This window comes from Pelodiscus sinensis, chromosome 4 (assembly GCF_049634645.1).
Source record: "Pelodiscus sinensis isolate JC-2024 chromosome 4, ASM4963464v1, whole genome shotgun sequence".
Lineage (NCBI taxonomy): Eukaryota > Metazoa > Chordata > Testudines > Trionychidae > Pelodiscus > Pelodiscus sinensis.
The window spans coordinates 32050167-32077820 of record NC_134714.1 but is presented as its reverse complement, the minus strand read 5'-3'; the positions used below and the strand labels follow the sequence as shown (position 1 = coordinate 32077820).

At 44.0% G+C, this 27654-nt stretch overlaps 1 protein-coding gene across 5 annotated transcripts in view; it reads right to left on the bottom strand.

Moving 5' to 3' along the window:
- The window catches only part of TTC7B (tetratricopeptide repeat domain 7B), a 256223-nt gene that overhangs the window by 122334 nt on the left and 106235 nt on the right, over nucleotides 1-27654 (bottom strand). For all 5 annotated transcript variants that reach the window (XM_075926715.1, XM_075926716.1, XM_075926717.1 and 2 more), the window contains 4 exons: nucleotides 24001-24118; nucleotides 23451-23508; nucleotides 15774-15846; nucleotides 11539-11699 (listed from right to left, as the gene is read on the bottom strand). In XM_075926715.1, the coding sequence (XP_075782830.1) occupies nucleotides 11539-11699; nucleotides 15774-15846; nucleotides 23451-23508; nucleotides 24001-24118 (410 nt within the window). The remainder of the gene's footprint in view (nucleotides 1-11538; nucleotides 11700-15773; nucleotides 15847-23450; nucleotides 23509-24000; nucleotides 24119-27654) is intronic.

The window sequence follows — 27654 nt, the reverse complement described above, 5'->3', positions numbered from 1 at the left end:
TATCCTGTGCTAACATTCAAAATTTTAGGTAATTCTAGATCTGAAAGGTGTTACATCTCTTCACCACAGAATATTGTTGTTTGCAGCAAAATATCTTGCAATGATGTTGGTATGCCAACCATACAGATTTTAATTTCCTCTTGGAAAAAATGATCTCAGCAGTACATAGTTGCTCACATTTTTTCCTCACTGTTTCCCCCAATAGGTTGGGTTGCAAATGCATGAAATGTTGCAAAAAGCGAGATGTCAACTCTTCATGCAGAGATGGTGAAATGACTGGCAGGCAACACCAGAATGTGGTATTCTCTTTCTCCCACAACCTCACACTGCAAAAAGTGTATATGAAAGTCTATGTTTCTTCAGCGGTTTTTCTTAACTACCTGTTAGAGCAATAAGCCAAGTCCCTGTAAGACCAAGATCAAGATTTGGCGGGGAGAAGGATATAACAACAGCATATTTCTGATATGAATGGAATCAGCATGAGCCTTAAGCTTGAGAACGTATCAAATTTTAAAGGATTAAAATATTGAAAGCTAGCAGGTACCATTCTCATTTCAATCAGCAGCTAGGCAAAATGCAGCTCTCAGCAACAAGAGAGGAGGACTAGGAAGAAACCTTTTATCAGCACAGCTTCTATTAATAGTTTACAGCTTTCTCTCTGCCCCCTGGTGTTGTATGCCGGTATCACATTTAAAACTTGAAATTTAAGCTACTTGACTGGAAAAATATAAAACAAAACAAAAGCCCTGTAGCATTATTTCTAAATAACAAAGTGAGCATCTACACAATGAGCTCACTATTTCAAAATTATTTCAAAATAATAGGTTTCTTATTCCAAATTCTGTAACCTCATATATGAGGAATAACGCCTATTTTGAATTAGTTATTTGGAAATAGGGTGTGTGTAGACAGTAAAGCTGAAGTTTTCAAAATAACTGGCTTCCAGGGCTTCCCACTCTGTCCACACTCATCAGAACTCTAGCTCCCTCTTCCCCTGCAGTCCTTATAGCTGCAGCCACAGGGAAAAAAGCTTGTGGCACAAAGTAGGCCCAGCTCGCACTGTGTAACACAGCAGAGCCCTGACTACTTTCGCAGTTGCTGTGGCAGATCCCCATGCTCCCTCCGCACCGCCCACAGCTGCAAGGGAGCAGACAGCCACTTCCAAGCCACTGCCCAGGGGCAAAACAGGAGGGCACCCTCATAGACTGACACGGAGATCTTGGATTTCACTGAAATCTGGGGAAAACACTCCAACATCGAGGATCTCCGTGCTGGATGGTGAAATTTGGATGTCTACATCCACATGGCTGACAGCCTGGTCTAGAGTGGGCAGAGCTGCACTCTGGACCAGGTGCTAATGAAAATAAAAGAACTCCGGCAGGCCTATGTAAAGGCCAAGGAAATAAGTTTCTGATCAGGAACAGCACTCCAGACCTCCTGCTTCTTCACCTAGCTGGATGGCATCCTGGGAAGGGGGCAGGTTGCCTCCCGTCATCAACGTGCCTATTGTCAACCTCACAGAGAGCGTGACTGCGGAGAAGGACAACGAGGAGGCGATGACCAGCACATACACGATACCTGCCAGCCACGAGAGATCTGCCTGTGTCACCCTGGGCTTGGAAAATGCCAGGGAAGACTCATCAGGTGATCTGCATTACCTTCCCTGGACACACGCAGAGGGAGGTGACGGGTGGCAAGAGGCTGCATGCTCCTCGCCCAGCCTTCTTGGCCTGGGGATCGCACAAGAGCCTCTGCACAAGGATGCACATGGAGTGTCAGTGGGGAGCACACAGCAGCAGTGAGGCAGCTGCTCGGGAACCTTGTGCTCCTGCTCACAGGGTTTCTGGAGAGGCCTGCCTTACTCCTGACCCCAAGGTGGGACACCTTCCCACCACAAGCCACCACTAGGAAGGATGGGGTCATGGACACACACACAGCAGTGCTGCATACGGCACATGGGCATGCCTGCACTCTCAGGACAGCATGCGCTCTTGGGCCAGTGCAGCAAGGTGGACACCACTCCCCTGCCAGGGAAGCCTGCTGGTACGGTAAGGGGGAGAAAGTAGAGGGGACCCCAGCAGCACCCTCCCCAGCAAGTGGCATTTGCAGCCAACACACACCTCTCCCAACACCATCCTCCCTCTTCTCCAATGGGCAGGGATACAAGTCCTATCCCTATGGGACATCACCACTGCCTGACCCGGCGTGTGCGTGGCATGGAGGGAAGCTGAGCCTCCCTGTCAACCTCCTCCCACCCACAGGCTCCTGGCTTGGCCAGCAGACTCATATGCCTACTTGTCCTCGGTGTGAAGGGGTAGAGTGGCTTCTCCTGGGACATCTGTCCCCCTGCAGGAAAGGGCCTGCTGTACAGGCCACAGATGGCCTTGCTCAAACCACATCACTTTCATCTGACCTGAGACTTTTTGGTGTTGGCTCAAAGAGGAGGGGCTAGGCTTCATGCACTCTGTCTCCTGGGATGTCTGCCCTTCTCACTTTTCTTCACAGCTAGACCAGCTGAGAATGAGGTGTGAGCCACCCCTCCTGCGCCAGCTTCTCAAATCTGCAGGCGAAAGCAATCCCATGAAGACCTGAAACAGGAGCTCATCACCTGCCTGAATGCCCTGCAGCAGTCTCTGGCCCGGCAGGACTGCAGATTGGAAGCTGACCTGGAGCCGTTCCACACCTCCTGGCAGGAGCTGTTGCAGCAGGCCTGGACCACGTGTGCAGCTTACACCACCACTGTTGACCACCTGGTGGCTGCTCCTGCTGCCGCACCTGCTGCCGCCCCAGCTCCAACTCCCACCCAAGCTCCCATCCCTCTGGCTTGTCCCCTGTGGCCCCCGGGGCCCTACACATGAGATGGTGGGACCACACAAGGCAGGCACCAGTCCCAGTCCCACCCGGACCTGCTTCTCCAACCTCCCTCCTAGGTCCTTTCCCCAGTTACATTTACCCCAATTAAACAAAAACATAGAGATTGTTGGTTCAAAACAAAAGGTCTAGTTTATTTTGTCAATAGAGGAAGTGGAGGAAGGGTGGGGAAGGGAGGGTGGATGAAGGAAAGACACAGAGGGGCAATGCACGAGCCCCTTATTGAGAGGCTCACGGGAGAGTCTCACTGGAGTATGAGTCTCAGATAGCTTCAGGAAGCAGCTCCAGGAAACGACTTCTGTCCTGATGCCCTGCCTGAAGTACTTCCGGGGGGCTTTAAATGTGATTGTGGCACCAATCAGTGTGGATGCTCTATTCTGAAATATAAGAAGTCCTGTGGCACCTTATAGACTAACATTTATTGGAGCATAAGCTTTCATGAGTGAAGACCCACTTCGTCAGGACTTCTCATTGTTCTTGCAGATTCAGACTAACACGGCTACCCCTCTGATATTTTGAAACAGTTCAGCGCTATTTGAGTGGGCATTTGTAGTGCGGACGCACTATTTCAAAATAAGCTATTTCGGAGACATAGGCTAAGAAAGGAAGGCAGGCACATAGCGTAGCATGGAGTGGTATTCAGTTATGCACAATGGTAAATTAAATAAAAATGGCAGAATTCACATACACTATATATTTTTTTCTTCAACAAGCTGTAAAGAAACATCTGTATGTATGCAAAAAAAGTTTTAAATGATACATTGATAAGAGAGTCTGTGACATGCAGCCAGCAGGAGACTCAGAAAAGCCCCATACTGTTTAATTTACTAAGATTCAGAACAAGGGACTGGAAATCCTGGCCTGTGACCCCAGAGAAAAAGTAGAAAACAATTGGAAGTGGACAGGAGCTGCAGACAGGGGCGTCTGAGAGGAACCACAAGAGATCCCGCTGCTGAACAGGCCACTTGGTGACTGCAGTTTCAGTTTCAACTGCTGTGGCAGTTGGGACTGAGTGCCTGACCTTTTGGTCCCTTGATTGCTCTCTTGATTGCATCTGATCAGCCTTCCCCTGTGTGACTCACGAGGGGGTAGGCCTGGCCTAGGCAAGCAGGCGTTAAAAGCCAGAGGCAAAACAACCAGGGAGCGAAGCAGACAGGAGCTGCAGACAGGGGAGTCTGAGAGGGAGTTTGACAGAGGGAGGCCTATTATGGTCAGGAAGACCCGCAACACCTGTGCCAGCACTGCTTCTGTCTCCTCCACCAGCGCCTGTAGCCAGACAGAGCGTCTGCGCTTGGATGCCTCTAACCAGATCCTGGTGTGGTTTTGCAGGAACTGTGGATTGCAATTCCCACTTATTGATAACCAGGCTGGAGAGATCATCTAATGTGAAAGGTGCCTGCTGGTGGAATCTCTCAGGCAGCAGGTGGCAGAACTACAGGAGAAGGTGGCTAGGTTGAGGAGCACCCACATCCATGAGAATTTCCTGGATCGTGTTCATGAGGAGACAGCTGCGGTAGCTGTCTCAGTATACAAGACTGTGGACACACCACTGGTAGAGGAGGAGACGGCTCATGGTGGACAGTGGCAGCGGGTTACTTCTGGCAGCAGGCAGTGCTCCACCCCTGCTCTGAACCATCCCACCATGGTACTAGGAAACCGTTATGCTCTTCTTTATACAGGAGATAAGCAACCACCCCCTACACCGGAGGAGGAGAAGCCCAGTACCCTAAAGGCTGGGAGGTCTGCTGCCACCACTGCGAATAGGAAACGTAGGGTAGTGGTGGTCAGAGACTCTCTTCTGAGGGGGACAGAGGTGCCCAAATGTCGCCCTGACATTTCATCTCGGGGGGTATGCTGTCTGCCGGGAGCCAGTATCCAAGATGTTATGGAGGCATTGTTGAGGATTATCCGGCCCTCTGACTATTACCCCATACTACTCATCCATGTGGGCACTAATGATACCATGATGTGTGACACTGAGTGGATCAAGAGTGACTACAAGGCTCAGAGTACGGGTGAAAGAGTTTGGAGCACAAGTGGTATTCTCTTTGATCCTTCCTGTCGAAGGTAGGGGCCCAGGCAGAGACAGGTGCATCCTGGAGGTGAATGCCTGGCTGTGAAGACGGTGTCGCCAGGAGGGCTTTCGCTTCCTCAACCATGAAATGCTATTCCAGGAAGGACTGCTAAGCAGGGATGGCATTCACCTTTCGAGGAGGGGGAAGACACTATTTGGACACAGAATGGCTAACCTAGTGAGGAGGGCTTTAAACTAGGTTCGATGGGGACAGGTGAGAAAAGCCCACAGGTAAGTGGAGAACATGGAGACCTGGGAGATGGGTCGGAAATGGGAGGGAGCGTGGGCTACAATGGCAGAGAGAAAGGAGGGTCAGGGCAAAACTGGGAGGCAAGGGCAAATCAGGATCTTAGATGCCTATATACAAATGCGAGAAGTATGGGAAATAAGCAGGAAGAACTGGAAGTGCTAATAAATAAGTACAATTATGACATTGTTGGCATCACAGAAACTTAGTGGGATAATACACATGATTGGAATGTTTGTATAGAAGGGTACAGCTTACTCAGGAAGGATAGACAGGGAAAAAAGGGAGGAGATGTTGCTTTATACATTAAAAATGAACACACTTGGGAGTGAGGTGGAGATGGATATCGGAGACGGAAGTGTTGAGAGTCTCTGGGTTAGGCTAAAAGGGATTAAAAACAAAGGCGATGTCATGCTAGGAGTCTACTACAGGCTACCTACCCAGGTGGAAGAAGTGGATGAGGCTTTTTTTAAAGAACTAACAAAATCATCCAAAGCCCAAGATTTGGTGGTGATGAGGGACTTCAACTATCCAGATATATGTTGGGAAAATAACACTGCGGGGCACAGACTATCCAATAAGTTCTTGGACTGCATTGGAGACAACTTTTTATTTCAGAAGGTTGAAAAAGCTACCAAGGGGGAAGCTGTTCTAGATTTAATCCTAAAAAATAGGGAGGAACTGGTTGAGAATTTGAAAGCGGAAGGCAGCTTGGGTGAAAGTGATCATGAAATCATAGAGTTCACAATTCTAAGGAAGGGTAGGAAGGAGAACAGCAAAATAGAGACAATGGATTTTGGGAAGGTGGATTTTGGTAAGCTCAGAGAGCTGATAGGTAAGGTCCCATGGGAATCAAGACTGAAGAGAAAAACAACTGAGGAGAGTTGGCAGTTTTTCAAAGGGACATTGTTAAGGGCCCAAAAGCAAACTATTCTGATGTGTCAGAAAGATACAAAATATGGCAAAAGACCACCTTGGCTTAACCACGAGATCTTGCATGATCTAAAAATAAAAAAGGAGTCATATAACAAATTACAAAGGATGAATATAGGCAAACAGCACAGGAATGCAGGGGCAAGGTTAGAAAGGCAAAGGCACAGAATGAGCTCAAACTAGCTACGAGAATAAAGGGAAAGAAGACGACTTTTTATAAATACATTAGAAGCAAGAGGAAGACCAAGGAGAGGGTAGGCCCACTGCTCAGTGAGGAGGGAGAAACAGTAACAGGAAACTTGGAAATGGCAGAGATGCTCAATGACTTCTTTGTTTCGGTCTTCACCGAGAAGTCTGTAGGAATGCCTAACATAGTGAATGCTAGTGGGAAGTGGGTAGTTTTAGAAGGTAAAATAAAAAAGAACAAGTTAAAAATCACCTAGAAAAATTAGATGCCTGTAAGTCACCAGGGCCTGATGAAATGCATTCTAGAATACTCAAGGAGCTGATAGAGGAGGTATCTGAGCCTCTAGCTATCATCTTTGGAAAATCATGGGAGACAGGAGAGATTCCAGAGGACTGGAAAAGGGCAAATATAGTGCCCATCTATAAAAAAGGGAAATAAGAACAACCCAGGAAACTACAGACCAGTTAGCTTAACTTCTGTGCCAGGGAAGATGATGGAGCAAGTAATTAAGGAAATAATCTGTAAACACTTAGAAAGTGGCAAAGTGATAGGGAACAGCCAACATGGATTTATTTGTAAAGAATAAATCGTGTCAAACCAATCTGATAGCTTTCTTTAATAGGATAACGAGTCTTGTGGATAAGGGAGAGGTGGTGGATGTGGTATACCTAGACTTTAGTAAGGTGTTTGATACGGTCTCGCATGATATTCTTATCAATAAACTAGGTAAATACAACTTAGATGGGGCTACTATAAGGTGGGTGCATAACTGGCTGGATAACCATACTCAGAGAGTAGTTATTAATGGTTCACAATCCTGCTGGAAAGGCATAACAAGTGGGGTTTCACAGGGGTCTGTTTTGAGACCAGCTCTGTTCAATATCTTCATCAACGATTTAGATATTGGTATAGAAAGTACGCTTATTAAGTTTGCAGATGATACCAAGCTAGGAGGGGTTGAGACTAATCTGTAGGATAGGGTCATAATTCAAAATGACCTGGACAAATTGGAGAAATCGTCTGAGGTAAACAGGATGAAGTTTAATAAAGACAAATGCAAAGTGCTCCACTTAGGAAGGAACAATCAGTTTCATACATACAGAATGGGAAGCGACTGTCTGGGAAAGGGTACTGCAGATAGGGATCTAGGGATTATAGTGGACCACAATCTGAATATGAGTCAGCAGTGTGATGCTGTTGCAAAGAAAGCAAATGATTCTGGGATGCATTAACAGGTGTGTTGTGAGCAAGACACGAGAAGTCATTCTTCTGCTCTACTCTGCGCTGGTTAGGCCTCAATTGGAGTATTGTGTTCAGTTGTGGGTACTGCATTTCAAGAAAGATGTGGAGAAATTGGAGAGGGTCCAGAGAAGAGCAACGAGAATGATTAAAGGTCTAGAGAACATGACTTATGAGGGAAGGTTGAAGGAATTGGGTTTGTTTAGTTTAGAAAAGAGAAGATTGAGGGGGGACATGATAGCAGTTTTCAGATATCTAAAAGGGTGTCATAAGGATGAGGGAGAAAACTTGTTCATCTTGGCCTCTGGGGATAGAACAAGAAGCTTAAACTGCAGCAAGGGAGGTTTAGGTTGGACATTAGGAAAAAGTTCCTAACTGTCAGGGTAGTCAAACACTGGAATAAATTGCCCAGGGAGGTTGTGGAATCTCCATCTGTGGAGATATTTAAGAGTAGGTTAGATAAATGTCTATCAGGGATGGTCTAGACGGTATTAGGTCCTGCCATGAGGGCAGGGGACTGGACTCGATGACCTCTCGAGGTCCCTTCCAGTCCTAGTATTCTATGATTCTACGAAACGTATACAGAAACCAATTAAATACCAAAGAAATTAGAATTAATCAAGTAATGTATGAGCATACTGAAAATTAGCAACTTTTGAGGGAATATAAAAGGATCTCTTGTGACAGGCACGTGGGGAGACGGAATGGAGTTGTGTCATCTATAAACAGTTGTAGAAAGGGAAAATGGAGTCATCTATGTTCAAAGCACTTTTGTTGAATACAAATTGTCAAATATTTTACATGATGTTTTGCAAGTGAACAAATGTACAGTATAAGATCTGATATTATAATTGAGGCTTTGCTGATAAATTCCTGAAGAAAATAATCTAATAATATGGAGAATTTAATATCAGGTTTAAATTATGGGCGAAATTGTTACTGCCCAAGGGAAAAGAGAGAGGATAAGGAACCTCCACAATCTTTTAAACACTCTCCAGGGGCCAGTCCTAATTAGGGCCATGCTGCAGAGTAGATTATTCACCAAGAAAGAGAGCAAAGCAGGGCATAGCTATACCAGCATAGGGAGAGTACTTTCACATTTTTTTCAAAGGCTGGTCCACTTTAATATCTGCACTCATTTCCTTTCTTCTCCTCTGTCAAAGATACTTCAGGAACTCTAGTTCAATAATAATTCATCCAGTGACTCCACTGATCTGTCAAACTAGGTTTTTCACCAAGGAATCTATACTGTATAATGTGGCCAGTGACTTAACTTAGGACAAGACTGATTTTTAAGAATAAAAGATTTTGCCTTATTCTTTCAAGACAGCGTACTAGAATTGATATGGAGTTATGTTTAGGCTCAAGATTCAGAGTAAACTATTGCTTAATCATCTTCTTTTTTTCAGTTTGGAAAACAAAGAGACATACTCTGAAATATACTTGTAGGAATAAAGGAATTGCCATACTGTATCATACTATAGTTCAGTGCCCTATTTGTGACAGTTGCAAGTACCAGATAATTCAGAGGAAGATGCAAACAACCTCATCACCTCAGGTGAGGCTGATATGGTACCTGGTTGGAGCAATGAAGGTGATCATGGATTGGGAGTTGACCTATAAGTTAGGGAGGTCAGTAACCCTAATGAGAAATGATAGGTGTTTGGATGAGAGATTTTGTCTAAACTGAAAGTGCAGGGCAAAATTTGGAAATAGACTGGATATTCATGAGCAGAGAGGGATGAGTCAAAGATGACTTTGTATGGATTATGGGGCAATGAAATGACTGGGAGGATAGCAGAACTGTCAGCAGCTAATGAGAATGAAAGAGTTGGAGGGAAGAAGAGGAGTTTAAGCTTTGGCAATGTTAAGTTTAAGCTGACAGAGACATTCCAGAGATGTCATCAGAAAACAAGGCTGAGATGTGAGATTGGCTAGAAGCAGACAGATCAGGAATTTTAGATATTGACAGCTGCCAGCATAAAGATGGAAGCTGAAACCAGGAGAGAAGCAGATTATACAAAGAAAGTGACCTCCCAAAGAGATAAGTATGGAGCAGTGTCAGAAGAAGCAAGCAAAATAAAAAGCTTCCAGGGTCAGATTTCAAACAGGAGGGTCAAAAGCAGTGAGGAGAGTCATGAAAATGAAGTGCAGACTGTGATCTAGCCAGGAAAAGGATGTTAGAAATGTTGGACACAGCAGTTAAACAATTTTTTTATGAATTCTATTCTCTCCTACTAGTTCAAAACATTGATAATATTTTTTAATTGACACAAAGTTATATATTAGTTTAAAAATATAAAATATTTTAAAATGAAAATTCTATTATTCACAGCTATTGAATGTGCTGCTAATAAATACTAATATATATATTAATACATTATTTCCTCTTTTAAAATATTTGAATTATTGTTAAATTGTCAGCAACTTAATTTAGGATATTTAAATGCTGTGGAACATAACAGAGTAGCTGACTCAAACTTCCTTTATCAGAAGAAAAGATTACCCTCTCATTGGAATCAATGGGAGTTTTGCAACTGACTCCATGACTGGTACGATTTCACACTGAGACTTCTGACCATATTGTAGGTTCTACTGAACTAATTTTATACTGAATTTAAATGTATCTCTACAGAATTATGAAATCCAATTACATTTAAGGATGACATCCACCAACAAAAGAAATTGTGGTGCTTGGGAATGTTCCAAATAAAATGGAGTGAGCATGCACAACAAAAAAATGAATGGTTTTTAATATGATAAAGAACCTTCAACCAAATCTGCACTTCTTCCACATCAAGTGTTTGATTATGCACCTACTGATTCTTGATGACAGGCCACTCAAACACAAAGTAGCATAGCAACTTTTATACAATAAACACATTCGTGTTTTTATCTTGGAGGATGACATTAAGAAACTGAGCTGTTTTTTGTTGAAGTATCAGAGCTCTTTAGGCTGCTACATAAAAATATACAACCCAGGAGAATATTAGAAAACATGCAAAGTGGAAAATTTTGTTAAAAAAAAACAGTACATGGAATAATAAAAAACGACAGCTGTTTGAAACCTTTTTCCAATCTATTTATATATTTTAGAAATGTGCCTGTCTGTCCATCTGTGAGTCTGTTTTTTCAAGAACTCCTCCTAAACTGTAAGAGCAAGGACCACTAAATTTGGTATGCAGCTTCCTCTTCTCCCAACTTAAAGCAAGGTCAGGGTTTGGTTGTGCCAGGAAAACCAGAAATGCCAGGAATGGGACTATTTTCCGTAGCATGGAAAGGGAGGGGCTGTTTGGAAGGATGCTATCTATACACACTACGGGCACCAAGCCTGCAGGGGAGAGTTATACTGCAGAGTGCCCACTGGGGGCAGTCATACCATTAAGAAAGTGGCCATCAGGGCTGGGAATCCACCGTCTTGCCTGCCATCAGAGGCCAAGGGGGAGTGAGAAAGCCCCACACCCTGCTGTCGGAAGGGTCGGGGGCGGAGGGAGAGAACTCCCACAATTCCTCCCGCCTCAGGAGGGCTGGAAGGGGGGGAGAGAGTGCCTCTGCTAGACCCTGGGAACAAACTGGCTGGCGGAGTACACGGTCCCCACTGCCTTAGGCTGCTCCCAAGGAGAAGCCAATGGTCACCCCCATCCACTGCTCCCCCTTCTCCTGCCCTGAGCCCCGTCACCTATCCTGAGTCCCTCCTCATCCCCTGCCCTGACTCCTGCACACCACTCCCACTGCCCGCCTCCTGCCCTGACAGACCTGGACGACACTGGGTAAGTCTTTAATTTAAAAAAGCAAAAAATACTAAGAAATAACTTTGTATTAGAAAACAATTACAATGTGTTCAAGAACAAAAACTAAAAAATATTTCAGTCTTCAGAAGTAATCACCCTCAGAATTAGTGAGACAGGAAACCAACTACTATACAACAAGAACATTCAGGAGTTGGAAAATATGGTATAAAGAAATAGATACACTGAAAGTACTCACATAAAGTTTTCCGGATATTCACTCAAGGCCATGTCAATTATATTCAAAGCATCATGATAGTGTTTCTGGGCTGACAGCAAGAGTGCAAGAAGATGCAAAGAGTTGGCATCATCTCCTTGAAGCTGAAGAGCCTGACGAACATAACCCAAAGCTTCTGGTATCTGAGTAAAAAAACAGGCTGAAAAGAGTTATTATTATGAACACCACTTGCAGTAATTTCACTATATATATATATAAACATTTGAAGTGCATGTAATTCTCACAGAAATTATGCAGCTCTGTATAAACTCCCATAAAATACTACCAAAATATACAAGATTTAACATTTTACATTGAACAAAAACAGTCTGTGAAGTGAGATAAAATGTATATAAATTTATGCACTGCAGTCAATACCAGACCTTTAAATTCATGCCTTTACTCCATTTACAATATTTTAATGATGTCCAAAAGATATTTTGTTTTAACTTCAGCTCAAATGTATCTGAATAAGCACAGAGTGGGATTTCAGAGTAACTTTTCTTCCTTATAACTTCCCATAATCATCTAAGTTTTATATATATATATATACATATATATATAAACTTTTGTTTAAACAAATGCTTCAAGTGTTTGAAATGAATAATTTTATGAAGCAAAGTGCTTCTAAAGTAAAAAGGAAATTCTGGGAAACTCAAAATAGCTGCAATTTCCTCTAAGACCTCTTTCCAGTTAGCTCCCTAGGAACTCAGGCCATGTCTTCACTTGGGCTATGTCTAGACTGCAGGCTTCTTTCGAAAGAGGCTCTTTCGAAAGCATCTTTCGAAAGAGCCTCTTTCGAAAGATCGCGTCTAGACTGCAGGCGGATCTTTCGAAAGAGCAGTCCGCTTTTTCGAAAGAGAGCACCCAGCGAGTCTGGATGCTCTCTTTTGAAGAAGCCCTATTTACATTGAAGAATGCCTTCTTTCGAAAGAGGAACTTTCGAAAGAAGGCGTTCTTCCTCGTGAAACGAGGTTTACCGCCATAGAAAGAAAAGCCGCGTTCTTTCGAAATAATTTCGAAAGAACGCGGCTTGAGTCTGGACGCAGGGGAAGTTTTTTCGGGAAAAGGCTACTTTTCCCGCAAAAACCCCTGAGTCTGGACACGGCCTTGCTGTGCCAGAGAGCTGTCTTCTGGCGTTCTATTTAGCAGGTCTAGTTAAGACCCCATTAATTTGAACGCTGAGGGCTACTCCAGTTGGAGATAGCAGTCACAAGGAGTAAGGTAAGCTGCCGGGAGCGTTTGCTCCCATTGGCGTCTCTCTGTGAGGTCAGCACCAAGCTTGGCTTAAGGTAAGCCAACACCAGCTATGTATTTTACATAAAAAAACCAACAAATGGTCTGGTATCACTTTATAGACTTACAACACATGTAGATGGTATCATGAGCTTCTGTGGGCATAGCCCACTTCTTAATCTGACCTTCAGGTCTAGTGTAGACTTGCCTCAGTTCCATTCCGAACTTCACTACTCAGGTATCTTTATTTGGAATGCAGCCAAAGCCAGGCAGAGTTAATCAGACTCAAATGCATGTTACACATAAGCCTTCCTCTTTATAAATATCTACACATCTCATTGCTTTTAATATATGTTGCATTACAAATTTTTTGATTGGCTTGGTTGCTTGGTAAGAACCAATCCTTGTACAGTATGCTCTGCCTATACACTGGCTGTGTTCAACCTACTCTTTATCTCACCTTTACATTTTCAATGTATTTTTTTTTTAATACTAGAATGGGTTTGGACCTCTAGGGGTCATCAAGTCCAGTCCTCACAGCAGTACCAAGCACCAACTAGATCATCCCTGATAGATGTTTATCTAATCTGTTCTTAAATATCTCTAATAATGGAGATTCCACAACTTCCCTAGACAACTTTTTCCAGTGTATAAAAACCCTGAAAGGAAGTTTTTCCTAATGTGTAACCTAAACCTCCCTTACTGCTATTTAAGCCCATTGTTTCTTATCCTGTCATCAGAGGTCAAGGAGAACAATTTTTCTCTCTCCTCCTTGTAACACTCTTTTAGGTACTTGAAATCTGCTATCATGTCCCCTTCTCAAGTCTCTTTTCATAACTAAACAAATCCAATTATTTCAGTCTTCCCTCATCTTGTTCATCGTTATCTTGATCTTTGCAAATGGCTCCTAGTGGTTCCCTCCTCTTACCTTAGCTAGTTCTGACATGCTTTCTCTTAGCTTTTGTGTCTGATCCATTTTCCTATTTTAGTTTGCAAAGTCTGTTTTAAGCATGTTCATCTATCTACTTCCCTAATCCAATTCATATTACATAGAGACACACACGTGTTGTATTCCCATCACATTTTTCATTTTTTGGTGTGCTTTTTAAAGTTTATTACCCAGCAACACATCCTCCGGACAAGAACAGTTGTAATCATTTGAACCACCATTAATATCAGGCTCAAAATATAACCCATGAGGTGCAAACTCACCTCCTCTGATACAACCCAACAACGGATGTAAAATTTTGACTGGCTAATCAAATAGTTGACGCAATTTGCATTGGTTATTCAATTATTCAATAAAAGTGCCTCCACCTCTGAAGTATACCAACAGCCCCAGGGTTCTTTCTGGTAGAGGCAGCAAGGGGGAGGGAGAGAATAGTTGACTAGTGTATCGATTATCCGATAAGCATTTGCTCATCAGATAATTGAATAGTCTTTCAATTCCTAGTGCAGAGGTTACAAATTTCAGTTACAATCCTCCATCATCATTCCCTTACCCTTCTACTTGAACTATAATTGGCGCTGGGAGGAGAAACTTTCCCATATTCTCTGGATACATTATTTAACTTAGCCTGAAGGTATCTTATTTAGCAGTATCAAAAGCAGGGGAGCAGTAGCAACTTTTACATCTTTTCACACAGATACATCTGAAAGCTATGCTGCAAACTGAGGAAAACACTTCTTGATACTTTCTCCCATTATACTGGCACCTCCGCAACTGGTCTTGTAAGTTCACTACTTGTTCTACAAGAGAGTTGCGTTTCTCCCATATTTCCTCCAGCTTTTCTGTTTTCCCAAAACCTCCTCACTGGATTGCACTGCATGGACCTTGTATATCTTCTTTTCTTCTCCAGCCCATTTTTTCCCTTTCCTAATTTGTGGCTCTGAATCTTTAAGTCCTTTAACTTAGTGATCCAAGGCTTCAATGACCAACACAGGTTTTTGCTTTTCTTTTTTCATATTTTGTCCAGCACTATTAGTTGGAGTTTCTTTTCCACCTGGTTCCAGTTCCTCCCTACAATGTTTCTGGGGAGTAAGAGCCAGGCCTACAATAACCTCTTAATGACAAATGTTATGATATCATAAGAGAGTCCATTCTGCTCTAATGCAACATGCTTCAATATTTTTGCTGTTCATTAGCAATGAAAAGTAGTCACCTAGAGTATGTAAACTACTTTGCTCAAATCTAGTTCCTAAAATAAACTTGACACAGGAAAAAGCATACAATGACATATACAAAGCAGCTATATATTACCCAAATTCATGCAATACATGATACAATCCTAGTTCCTTTAAACATGACAGCTGTACAAGGATAAGATTCAGGTTGCGTTTTAAGAATATAACTTAGATCCCACCGATTTTGGCAGTTTTATACAATTTGTTTTTATTTTTTAAAAGATATTTATAGTAATGTTTATAACAACCTAATCACCCACAAGTATTCAGAGAATATGTATTTTTACATGGCCATAAGACACATTAGAATTTGATTAGTCTCCTACTATTGACCCTTAGGCCTGGGTATGCTGTGGCAGAATACTGGATTAAAGGGCAACATTGACAGACTCTAAAGGAAATGCTCCTTGTATTTATATTAGCCACAGTTCAGGGCCTGTAGGGAAACAGCAGATTCATTAAATGGGGAAGTGAAATTAAGCATGCCCAAGTACAAAACACAATACTCAGAGGACACATATACATCATGAAACAGATTATCAGGATATATACCAAGTGCATACACGGAAAGAATAAATGAATCCTTAGAATGATAAAATACCCCATAATTACAAATTATTTGCTGATACTCCTTAATGATATATTATACATTGGTGAACACAGCTTGCACCAGGCTATGAAAACACATACATTCTTTTATTTGCTATTTACCACTGCTGTGACCATTTATACATGTCAGAATTTCCATCTTCAAATCAAAATCTGTCATTTTAATATATTTCTTAAGTAGAACAAACCTGTCTAGAAATGGCAAGTTGCAGTGCCAGGTAAAATGCTGCAAGATGATCTGTTGGAGACAAACTGTGGGCCCTGAAAAAAATTAAATATAGTTAGTCTATGCTAACTACTACACATTCATATCTCTTTTTGACTTGTCATTGGTTTATATTTTGACATGGGAGAACATGCCAGGCTTCTGTTCCCCTACACTGGATTGGTTAAAAAGTCATCATTCATAGCAACTCTGGGCTAAACAGAAACACCTTTTGGTTTTGCCTAGAGTCCTTTTACATACCTTCAGTGTAATCTTAGAAGTGGATGAAATGAAAAATTTTTATTAATGAAATTTAATCCTAGGCCCATGCCAGAGACATCTAAGTATTGAGAAAGGAAGACTCTGTTATATCTGATGCCCTGAATTCTCAAGTGCCACAGCTTCTGTTACACTGACCAACTCAGTGTTGATGGAAATACAGAAGGAGCTGGGAAGCACTCTAGTCCTGAGAGGCTCTTAGCTGACCAAAATTATCACTCATACCGGCAGCATCTTATTAACACTGTGCTTTCTTTTCTTGTCCTTATCCACTGGTTCAGTTGCTATGCCAGGTTTTTAGGTGCATCCTTGAACCTGTCACTCCAGAGCCTCCTAAGCTATGGTTATACTTAGAATGCCTCAATATTGATGACACTGAGAATGGTGGCAATCATTTTCTGATAGGTTGGTGCTTTTTCTGGGGACTTGCAGCTCTTTTTAGATGAAGTAAACAGCTGTGAACCCCTCATGTACAGCAATAGTCCCTGGATATTGAGGGATATGGGGAAGATTTGTGCCTTCTAGTGATTCTTGGCGGAGATCTGGGGAAGGTTAAAGAGCTGCCTCCATCATGATGATTTTCTGTCTCAATTCCTATCACAAGGGAAGTTTACCCCGTCCCTCTTTGGGGAAGGATGAGGGCTTTGGAGCCCCATGGTTAAGTTCATCTGGCCACTCTTATCCTCAGGTCTTATGACCAATCAGCCATGTCTATTGGATCACCTTTCCTCGTGGGACTAGATGGCTTGGTGATCAAAGACAATATGCCTGCCCAGTCCTTAGGAGTGGTAGGGCCTAACAGACCAAGTCAACCAGGCTGTCCTTCCTATGAGGGCAGAATGATGCCGTGGCCAGAGTCAATATGACTGCCCTCCTCTAGAAGGCCTGGTGTCCAGAGTCAGTAGGGCTGTCCTTTTCCACAGGACTGTACTGTCTAATGGCCAGAATCAAAAAGCCTGTCATCCTCTGCACAACTGAGATACCTAGTGATCAGTTAGGGAAGTGGGCTGCCACTTGCAGGTGGGTGGCGGACAGGGTAAAGAGAACTAGACCTTCCATACTTCAAAGTCAAAGCTCAAAACCCAAGTAGTGCCGAGTATGCTTACTTCTGAGTCATCAGGGATCTGACACTGACATTACTTAGCAAATTGGCTAGTGTCCCCATGTCTATTTCCTACCCTGTCTTCTGATGCAGTTTCAGGGTACCCCTAGAGTCCTCAGTTTGTGTAGATCCCAACAGCTCAGAACTCCCTTGGGTATCCACATGTATCTGGGAATCCATTTGGGTCTTGGCACTTTGGGCTTCCTTAGGCTGGGGCTTCTGCAATTCCTAGGCTGGAGCCTGCTTGGTCCATCACCCCTCCTCAGCAGGCAGCCCAGACTGAAGTGAGCTTGGTGTGCTTCTGCTTCACCATGGCAGCAGGAAACAGAGCACTCCAGCCCCAGGACACTTCTCATTCTGCTGCTAAGGAGAAGCAAGATGCAGTGGTGTGGAAGAGACCAGGGTGGGGTGGAGAAGGTGGCCAGGCCACTTTGGATCCCACTGCCACAGTGAGTGTAAGAGTGGAGGGGGAGAGAGGGAGAGACCCCTGCTGCTGCCCTACACCAGGCTCTGTAATCCCTCATCTTGTATTATTCAGGGGTCGGGACAGAGTAGGGGCAGGAAGGAGCAAGCTGGTGGCAGAACAGCGGTGAGAAGTGGTGGAAGGGGTGGAGCAGTGGTGGAGTGAACATAAGAACGGCCGTACTGGGTCAGACCAAAGGTCCATCTAGCCCAGTGGCCTGTCTACCGACAGTGGCCAGTACCAGGTGCCCCAGAAAGGGTGGACCGAAGACAATGATCAAGCGATTTGTCTCCTGCCATCCTTCTCCAGACTCTGACAAACAGAGGCCAAGGACACCATTTTATCCCCTGGCTAATAGCCTTTTATGGACCTAACCTCCATGAAATTATCTAGCTTCTCTTTAAACTCTGTTATAGTCCTAGCCTTCACAGCCTCCTCTGGCAAGGAGATCCACAGGTTGACTACACGCTGCGAGAAGAAGGACTTCCTTTTATTAGTTTTAAACCTGCAACCCATTAATTTCATTTAGTGTCCTCTAGTTCTTCTATTATGGGAACTAATAAATAACTTTTCTTTATCCGCCCTCTCCACACCACTCATGATTTTATATACCTCTATCATATCCCCCCCTCAGTCTCCTCTTTTCTAAACTGAAAAGTCCCAGTCGCTTTAACCTCTCTTCATATGGGACCCATTCCAAACCCCTAATCATTTTAGTTGCCCTTTTCTGAACCCTTTCCAAGGCCAAAATATCTTTTTTGAGGTGAGGAGACCACATCTGTACACAGTACAGATGTGGAGCAGGAGTAAGGGGGTTCTACTGGCCCCAAAACCTGGGGCTCTGGGAGGGGTTGCCCCAGGCCTCACAACCCCCTAGGGATGGCCCTGGGTGTGAGGATGGGGCTTCCTCTATCCCAAGAGTGGGGTTAACCCATTCTTGGCTTGCATAAGCCAAGTGCACTCTCTCAGCTCCCTCTCCTTCCATGACCTGGGTTTAAGCTGTTGATAGATCACACTTATGAGGAACGTGGCTGTCCCTGACGCAGTGTCTGGAGCAAGAATGTTTATCTTTCACAGGGATGGTTGTCTTACATCCGAGAGACTTTGTGAAGCTCAGTGAGCTGGAAATACACTCCTGAGGGGGAAAGGAATCCCCCCAAAAGGGGGGAGATTATTATTTTTTTTTGGTTTTGTGTTTTGTTTTTGAAGAGAAAGTAAAATCTACCACTAGGAAGGAAGGAGATTAATTAACTACTAAAAATGCTAACAGACTAAAGTTAATGATTGCACACGGCTCTCCGTGGCTAGGGTAGTTGAAAAGGAACTGAGGGAGATTCACCCCTATGCACTGATTTGTCTTTTGCAAGGCAGGAGAGGGGGCAGTGCATGTGGGCAAATGGACACTGTTACCAAAGTTCTCTAAGCAGCAGTGCAAGGATGCAAGTGCACCTACAGTGGAGCGCCAAGAGGGACATTACTCGAAGAAGAACAGAGTAACTTTCCATAGGAGGAAGGAATGAGCTGAGTGCTACCAGGTGGACTGTCAAAGCACTGAAGGCAAAACCCATTGGTGGCTTTAAGGACAGAATATAGTCTAGGATGAGGGGAATGCTTGCTGCTTTTGGTAAAACCCTTTAAATGTTGTGGCCAAGAAAAAAAATGTCTCCATTTAGTCTGTAAAAGCGGCGAGGAGTCCTGTGGCACCTTATAGACTAACTGAAATGTTGGAGCATAAGCTTTCATGGGCAAAGACCCACTTCATCAGATGCACCAAGGTTTGTTGCATGGATTGGTTTCTGAGTTAGAGTTATTCTGGTGCGGTGTATAGTTGCTGGTGAGAATATGCTTCAGGTTGGCGGGTTGTTTGTGGGCAAGGACTGGCCTGCCTCCCAAGGCCTGTGAAAGCAAGGGATCATTGTCCAGGATGGATTGTAGATCACTAATGATGTGTTGGAGAGGTTTTAGCTGAGGACTGTAGGTAATGGCCAGTGGTGTTCTGTTGGTTTCTTTCTTTGGTTTGTCCTGTAGCAGGAGGCTTCTGGGTACACGCCTGGCTCTGTCAATCTGGCTCCTCACTTCCTCGTGTGAGTATCGTAGTTTACAGAATGCTTGTTGAAGATCTTGTAGGTGTAGGTCTCTGTCTGAGGGGTTGGAGCATATGCGGTTGTACCTCAGTGCTTGGCTGTAAACAATGGATCGTGTGGTGTGTCCGGGATGGAAGCTGGAGGCATGCAGGTAAGCATAGCGGTCGGTAGGATGCATCTGATGAAGTGGGTCTTTGCCCATGAAAGCTTATGCTCCAACACTTCAGTTAGTCTATAAGGTGCCACAGGACTCCTTGCCGCTTTTGCAGATTCAGACTAACATGGCTACCCCTCTGATACTTGACTCCATTTAGTCTGGTAACCTTGTCTAGTGAAATTTTTTGCTGCTGACAGAGATAATGTCTTGTACAGTCGAGTAGCATATCCACTCTAGAGTAGATTCCCATCCAAATACCAGAGATGAATATATATGAACTGGGGTGCTTGATCTTGCCATTGTACTTTGTCAGAGGATTGGAAAAATTCACGATGGGAACTGGTGGGTGGGATGATACATGCAGGAGACTGGGGAAAAGAATTGTCTGGGTCAGAAGGAGGTGATGAAGTGAAAGTCATCCTCCCTTGCTAGATCATGTGCAGCATGCAGCACAGGAGTGGTAATGGAGAAAAGACATAGTTGAGATGGTCCAACCATCAAAATAAGAGAACATTGTCCGTGAAGTGGAAGCTGAAGGGACCCCTGGATCAATCAACATATGGCACACTTGATGTTCGTCTGAGAAGCAAACAAGTATCTAGCTGAGTTCTCTCATTTTATGAAGATGTTACGTACCACTGTTTCAAAAATTCCCACCTCATGGTTGAGGAGGTACACACGCTTGCCCTAGTCAGTGGGATGGCTTGAAGTCAATTGCTAAAACAACACGAGTAAATGGGTTTTAATCCCGAGTGTCATCGAACAATTCTACAGTGGCAGAGTGGAAATTGAGCGACGAGAGGCCGACAAAAATGTCAGGTGCTTGATCAACATGGAAAAGGACAACCCTCACTGTGTGTACTTACAGTTGCAAGTCACTGGCGAGGGAGGAAACGTTAAACCATCTGATGGAGGAAAAGAAAAGGATAAGATGCGATATCCTCGGTATCTGTGAAACCCGACAAAAGAAGAAGTTGGAAGTCAACTGGAAGGATGGAAGAGCTGTGAGGCTCGGAAAGGGAGACGGTGCTAGAAATGTTGGGGGAGTCTGATTTATCGTCAGTAAGGACTGGTCTTTGAAAGTTATATCATGCCAGCTAATATCATCACGTATTGGTGTGCTTCATCTTCAGATAGAGTCAAAGGCTACCCTCACGGTCATCCAGGCCTATCCCCCCACAAGTGCAAGTGAGGACAAAGAAGTAGAAGAATTCTACCGAGAGCTGGAAAGAGACCTCGCACAAAAGTCCACTTACACTGTCACGATGGGAGACTAACGCAAAGGTCGGACGAGGAAAGCTGGCAAAAAGTTCATAAGGAGATACAGCAGTGGTGAAAGGAATGAAAGAGGAGAAAGGTTAGTAGCGATGGCAAAAATGAAAGAACTGTACATTATAAAGAGAAGATCGCAAGAAGGTAGACGTGGATCGCACCAAACGCGAAGAGCAAGAATGAAATTGACTATATTTTAGTCAATAAAAGGCATATCGTTCAAGACGGCTCTGTGGTGCAACCTTTCAACATCAGCAGTGACCATCGCTTGCTTAGAACGAAGTTGAATTTCGACGAAATGGTGGAAAAGAAAGCGTTACAGATGGCAAATAGGAAACAGTGGCCGAAGACATTCAATGAAGTAAAGCTGAAGAAAGCGTTTTCTGGGTTTGACTGGAGCCAGACGGAAAAGTGTGATGAGGACTATAGTATCTTTCCTGACAAGCTGAGATGTTTCCTAAAAGCAGCTGAAATTGAAAAGTCGAAGAAGGTGAAAGGAAGAATCTCGAAAGAAATGAAAAGCCTGCTGGAGAAGTGGAGAAACATGAAAAGGAGCTCGGATAACAACTTTGAGTACTCCATTCTTTGCAAGCTTATAGGGCAAAAGCTGAAGGATGACTTTGAGAACTTCCGGAAAGAAAAACTCCTCAAAACAGCTGAATCACGCAAAAGCTTCAGGACACGCAAGCAGGAATTGACGCAGTATAGACTGAGCGTAACAGCACTGAAAAACAAGGATGGAGAGACAGTAATCAACAGAGCAGGGATGGAGGAGGTCTGTAAGGACTTCCAAACAGAACTATTCAAATCAAGAATCAATGTCCCTCTCCCAACGCTCCAGGAGTCAGAAGAACGCGTCCCCCCAATAATTGTCAGCAAAATCCGAAGTGCACTATACCAGATGAAAAAGGGAAAAGCTCCAGGCAAAGATGGAATAACGTCAGAAATGATTTCTGCAGGAGGCAAAAAACTTTGGAAGGCCCTCGCTTTAAGATTCAGTTGATATCTTAAAGAAGGAAAAATATCATCAAGCTGGAAGGAGTCGAATACCATCTTGCTGGAAGGAGTCGAATACCAAGAAGGGCGATTGAGAAAATTTTAAGAATTACTGCCCTATATGCCTACTCTCTCATATTTACAAGCTCTTTACAAAGGTGGTAACGAACTGACTTTCACAGAGCCTGGATGAACAACAGCCGAGAGAGCAGGCAGGTTTTCGAAGAAATTTCAGCACAACTGACCATATATTTACCCTTAGCCAGCTCCTAGAAAGAGCGAGGGAATACAAACTTCCACTGTGCATTGCTTTCATCGATTATGAAAAGACCTTTGTTAGCGTCGAGTTCAATGCAATATTAAAGGCGCTCGCAGAGCAGGGCATTAATACGCAATACATCAATTTGTTGAAGGAAGCGAATACTGGATGTACAACAGATATTACTCTCCTCGAAACTCCCCTCCGTATCCCAATCGAGAAAGGCGTGAAGCAAGGAGATACAATTTCACCGAAACTATTCACTGCATGCCTCGAAATGGTTATGAACAAGATCAATTGGAGGAGTGATGTCAACATAAATGGAGAACGACTGTCTCATCTCAGATTCGCAGATGACATTGTATTAATTACCGAAAGCACCAACCAATTGCAGAGCATGCTACGAAGACTTAAGAAAAGGACTCAGGTCAGTCTGAACATGTACCACTGCAAAATGAGCCACGCCCCGCCTTCACGGCCGTCAATGGACGTGACGTCATCATCGGGCGCCCGGGCCAGCGGCGCTCTAGGCAACTGCCTAGTTTGCCTAGGCTCACGGGCCGCCCCGACTGCAATTATTGCTGAGTGGCACCCACAAGAACAGAAAAGTCCACCTGGTCAGCCTCCAAGAAGATGGGAAGATGACATTGTTAAACGTTTTGGACGAACGTGGAGAAGAAAGGCAAGAGTGCGAGAAGAATGGTGGACGTGTTGTGATCGGCGCAGTCTTAACGATAGCTGAAGACTGATCGACCCAGGTGATTCAGGTGAAATCACTCTAAAAACTATGTATCCACAATTGCAGACATCTTGGTGTACACTGATTAGTGACAATCACTACAAAAATGTTTTTACTCAAAAAGAGGAAAATATGGCAGCAAAAGTATATTTAATAAAGAAATAATAATGCAATATGTTCTATACCTATGAAGCCAGACTTCCAGAAGTAAAATCCTCATTATACACACTTCATATATGTCTTTTAATACCACATATAACAAGGTTTTATATTACATACAGCAGCATGAAAAGATTAACACCCACTCACCTCTGAAATGCAAGAAGAGCCTTTCTCTGCAGGACCTCTTGTATCCCTCGCAAAGATGCTAAAAAAGAATACATTTAATCAGTGATATTTAAGAATCAAAGATTTGTTTACACCTGCTTACTGAACAAAGATTAATACATTCACAGACTGTTATGACAAAAACGATATAAAAATCACACAATACACTTCCTTTTAGAGGCTGGTGCATTTGAGGTTTTTCTAATACATGTCCTCTGGTATTTCCTAACTCTATGGGTACATATAAACTGGCTTTGTTTGAGTTAGTGCACTAAAATTAGTATTGTAGCATAGATGGCAGCATTGGAACTACATTTGGTATGAGACTACATACCAAAGGGGTCCAGTCAAACTTGTACTCAGGCAGCTAACCTGAGTTGCCACCCTTCCAATCGTAATCCCCTCCACCCGCAGCTACACTGCCATTTTCAGAGTGCTAGCTTCAGCAAAGCTAGCTCATCTGCCTACCCATGCTGGGAAGCACACTCTGGCTGCAGTGCAGACATATCCTATGCACGTATTCTTTTCTTACCATCCGTGGCTTGCAGGCTGTAAGTTAGTCCCAGTGCTAAATAGCCTTTTGCTTTGAACTCTGATGTTTTGTCCCCAACTTCAACAACTGTTTTGGCAAATCTTTCTGCTTCTTCCAACTGAAAATATTACAAAAAAATTAATGCAAGTCTTAGTAAGTTTTTTTTCTTACTATACATAAAACCATAAATATAAAGCAAGCCAAAATCTGTGTTACAGTGAATCTAGAATTAGAAAAGAATTTCAGGCCATTGATAGATTAGGTCAGTTTAACAATAACAAAAAATCTCAACCATCACTACTTCCTTTAAGCACCTTCCTTAATGTTTCCACCCAAATTTAACTCACAAAGAATATAGCTCTTACCCAAAGCTGAGATACTCATATCTATGGTTAAATGGCAACTGGAACTGACAGGCTACAAGTCAACTTGAAAATTATTCTGATAAAAAAAGATCTAAAATCTGTTTTCAGGTCCAATACTTGTTCCTTAACCCCACTTTCCAACCTCTGCTGTTTTATAATCGCATTTTCCATTTAAAAAAGAATGTTTTCCTGCTAACTTGGTGCTCTGTGAAACATCCTAACAACTGCGGAAATTAAGGCCCTAATCCTGCAAGACACGCGGCTCTCAGACAGCTCCCATGACATGGCTTTGCCAATGCAGACCTCTTGTGAGATCCAGGCCCATCTACATGTTCATACACCACAATCACACTTACATGCTACTTGACAACACAGTTAGGCTAGAAATTGCAAAGAATAAGAACATAAATTTGCTAAAAATGAATCTAAAACCCACTTGCTCAATATAGCAAGCTGCTCCATGCAGGATTCACCCTCACGGAGCAATTTATAGGACTTGGATCATTTCATTAACTTAACAAATCCCCTGCTACTGCACCACTCATTTCTGTTTGAACTACACAAAAGCAATATTTACAGAGCACTGTCCCACTCTGTGATGCAATACATTCAAAACAAATTGGGCATAACCACAATTATTTAAAAAACAGCACCTCTTCCTCATAATCATTTCCTCTACAGGCCCACCTTGCAACTTATACAACAATAAAATTAATAAGTTGGCATTCATTGTGGTTAAGAATGTCTTGTGCAGAAAGATACCTAATAATATATTTTACTATTGCCTGGTCTGCACTAGAAGTTTAGATCAAATTTAGCTGCATAAGGTTGATTTTCTAAACAGTGTGTCCACCCTACCACCCTACTCCTGCAATTCACAAGGAGTAATGCAATTTTCAACTTTGCTGGTTGAATTTATAGTAGTGTAGAAGCAGTGTTGCGAAAGTTGAGGTTCTTGGCTTCCAGGAGGCATCTGCCCTGCTCTGTCTAGAACTTGCACCTCTGTTGCTTTCCAGGTGAACAGGTAGGCCCTCAGAAGGTTTGAACTTCACTTCTCGTGTGGCCAGTGCTGCAAGCACACTTCAGAGCAGACAGCACACCTGAGCAGCACACGTATGCTGCTTTGAAGTATCCCCTTTTCTGCCTCTATCTGACAGAGGCAGCAATGGGGGGAGGAGGGCGGAATTGACTAGTCGACTAGTCATTAACATCCTTTTACCAAAGTACTCCAAAAAAAGGGGAGGCGGGCAGGAATTGGAATGGACATGAGCAACACATTTCAAAGAACAACAGTTATGAGGTAAGTAATGATTTTTTCTTCGAGTGATTGCTCATGTCCTGTCCATGTAGGTGACTCCAAAGCAGAAACCCCAGGAGGAAGGGTCAGAGAACTAACCTTCCACAGAGCCAAGGACAGCCTTACCAACAGCTGCATCCTCCCTGGCTTGGCAAGCCAGGGTGTAGTGATTGGCAAAGGTATGGACTAAAGACCACATGGTGGCCCTACAGATATTCAGAATAGGGACCTGAGCCACAAAAGCAGTAGAGGAGGACTGCGCCCTAGTAGAGTAAGCCATGAGGGGCAGAGCCAGAACCCCAGCCAGACCATAATGCTCCATGATACAGGAGGTTATCCAAGAGGAAATCCTGTGAGCAGAGAACGGCTGGCTCTTGAGCCTCTCCGCAATTGCAACGAACAACTGTGGGGACATGACCTCATCCTGTTTAAATAAAAAACCAGGGCTCTCCTGACATCTAGCTTGCGTAGAGCCTGTTCTTTACCAGAGGCATGGAGCTTAGGGTAAAACACTGGCAGGAAAATGTCTTCAGAGACATGGAACTGGGACACCACCTTTGGTAGAAAGGCAGGGTGAGGCTATACCTTGTTCTTGAAGATGACGGTGTAAGGGGGATAATGGTCCTGGCCAACCCTGAAGTGGAGGAACTGCCTGTGGTGAGGGGCAATAGAAATATGAAAATAAGAGTCCTTTATATCGAGGGCAGAGTACCAATCTTCAAGATTTAGGGAGGGGATGATCGATGCCAGTGTCATCATCTTGAATTTGGCTTTGGCAATGAAGACGTTGAGATCCCTGAGGTCTAGGATGGGTCTGAAAGCCCCCTTTGGCTTTGGTGACCAGGAAATACCAGGAGTAGAAATCCTTGCCTGTGAACTCCTTCTAGGCGGTGAACCAGCGGGAGAGGCATGACAACCAGGCCCAACACCCAAGAGAAGGGACGCTGAAAAGACAGATTTCTTGGGCAGAAAGCTGGCTTCTGGGGGTGTGCAGCTCCACCTAGCGACTCAGCAGGTCCTGCTGAGTTGCTATGCGTACAACACATGGGATGCTATGGACAAATTCGCCAAATTTGTCCCACGGGACTCCCAATCCGAGTTCAAGTCCCTCTCAGAGGAGGGCAGGGTAGTCTCTCAGGCTGCCCTTCAGGCGGTTCTAGATGCAGCAGCCCGCGCCATGGTGTAGTGTTGTGCCACAGCTCTTGGCTGCAGGTGTCAAGACTGCCTTCTGAGCTCAGGATCTCCCATTAGAAGGGGCCATCCCTGTTTTCTGAGCAGATGGTAGAAATAATAGATGCTATTCCTGACCTGCCTCTGATCACGGTCTGAGCCCCTCCAACAAGCTCCAAGGGCTCCATCAAGCTATCCTTGGGTGTACCTTTGAAACCCCTATCAGCCTCACCCCTCCAGTTCCTGGACTGCTTGTTCCCTTTCTGCCGTGCCCGGGAATCCATAACATCAGACCAATGGGCCTTAGAGATGGAAGGAAGGGGATATGCCATCCCTTTTCTCTCACCCCCTCCATCCCAGCACCCTGCCCATCCCTTTTCAGGGACCCCTCTCAAGCATCTCCTTCGGAAGGAGGTGCAGCAGCTCCTAAGCCTAGGAGCAGCACAAAGTACCTCTGCTCGACCTTCTTATTGATCAGTGAGCTGGAAGCCGGGGTTTGCCAGAGGGTCTTCATGATTTTTGTCATGGTCTTGTTAAGGGCCAGAGCCACTGTGGTGGGGCTTTCGGACTACAAGATGTCGATCACTGGGTTTGAATCTTCTGACATGTTCTTCACCTAGACTCCCAGACTCTGGGCCAAGTGACGAAGGAGGTCCTGGTGTGACCTCGAGTCCATGAGGGCATGAAAGGCCAAGGGCCTCATCTGGAAAGGAGGAAGATGACTCTTCAGACCCATGACCTCTGAGTCACAGATCTGTGAGGGGGCCTGGGAAGCTGCCAATGATGCCATCATGGAGGGATGAGCTGTGGGTGGCCCTCTTT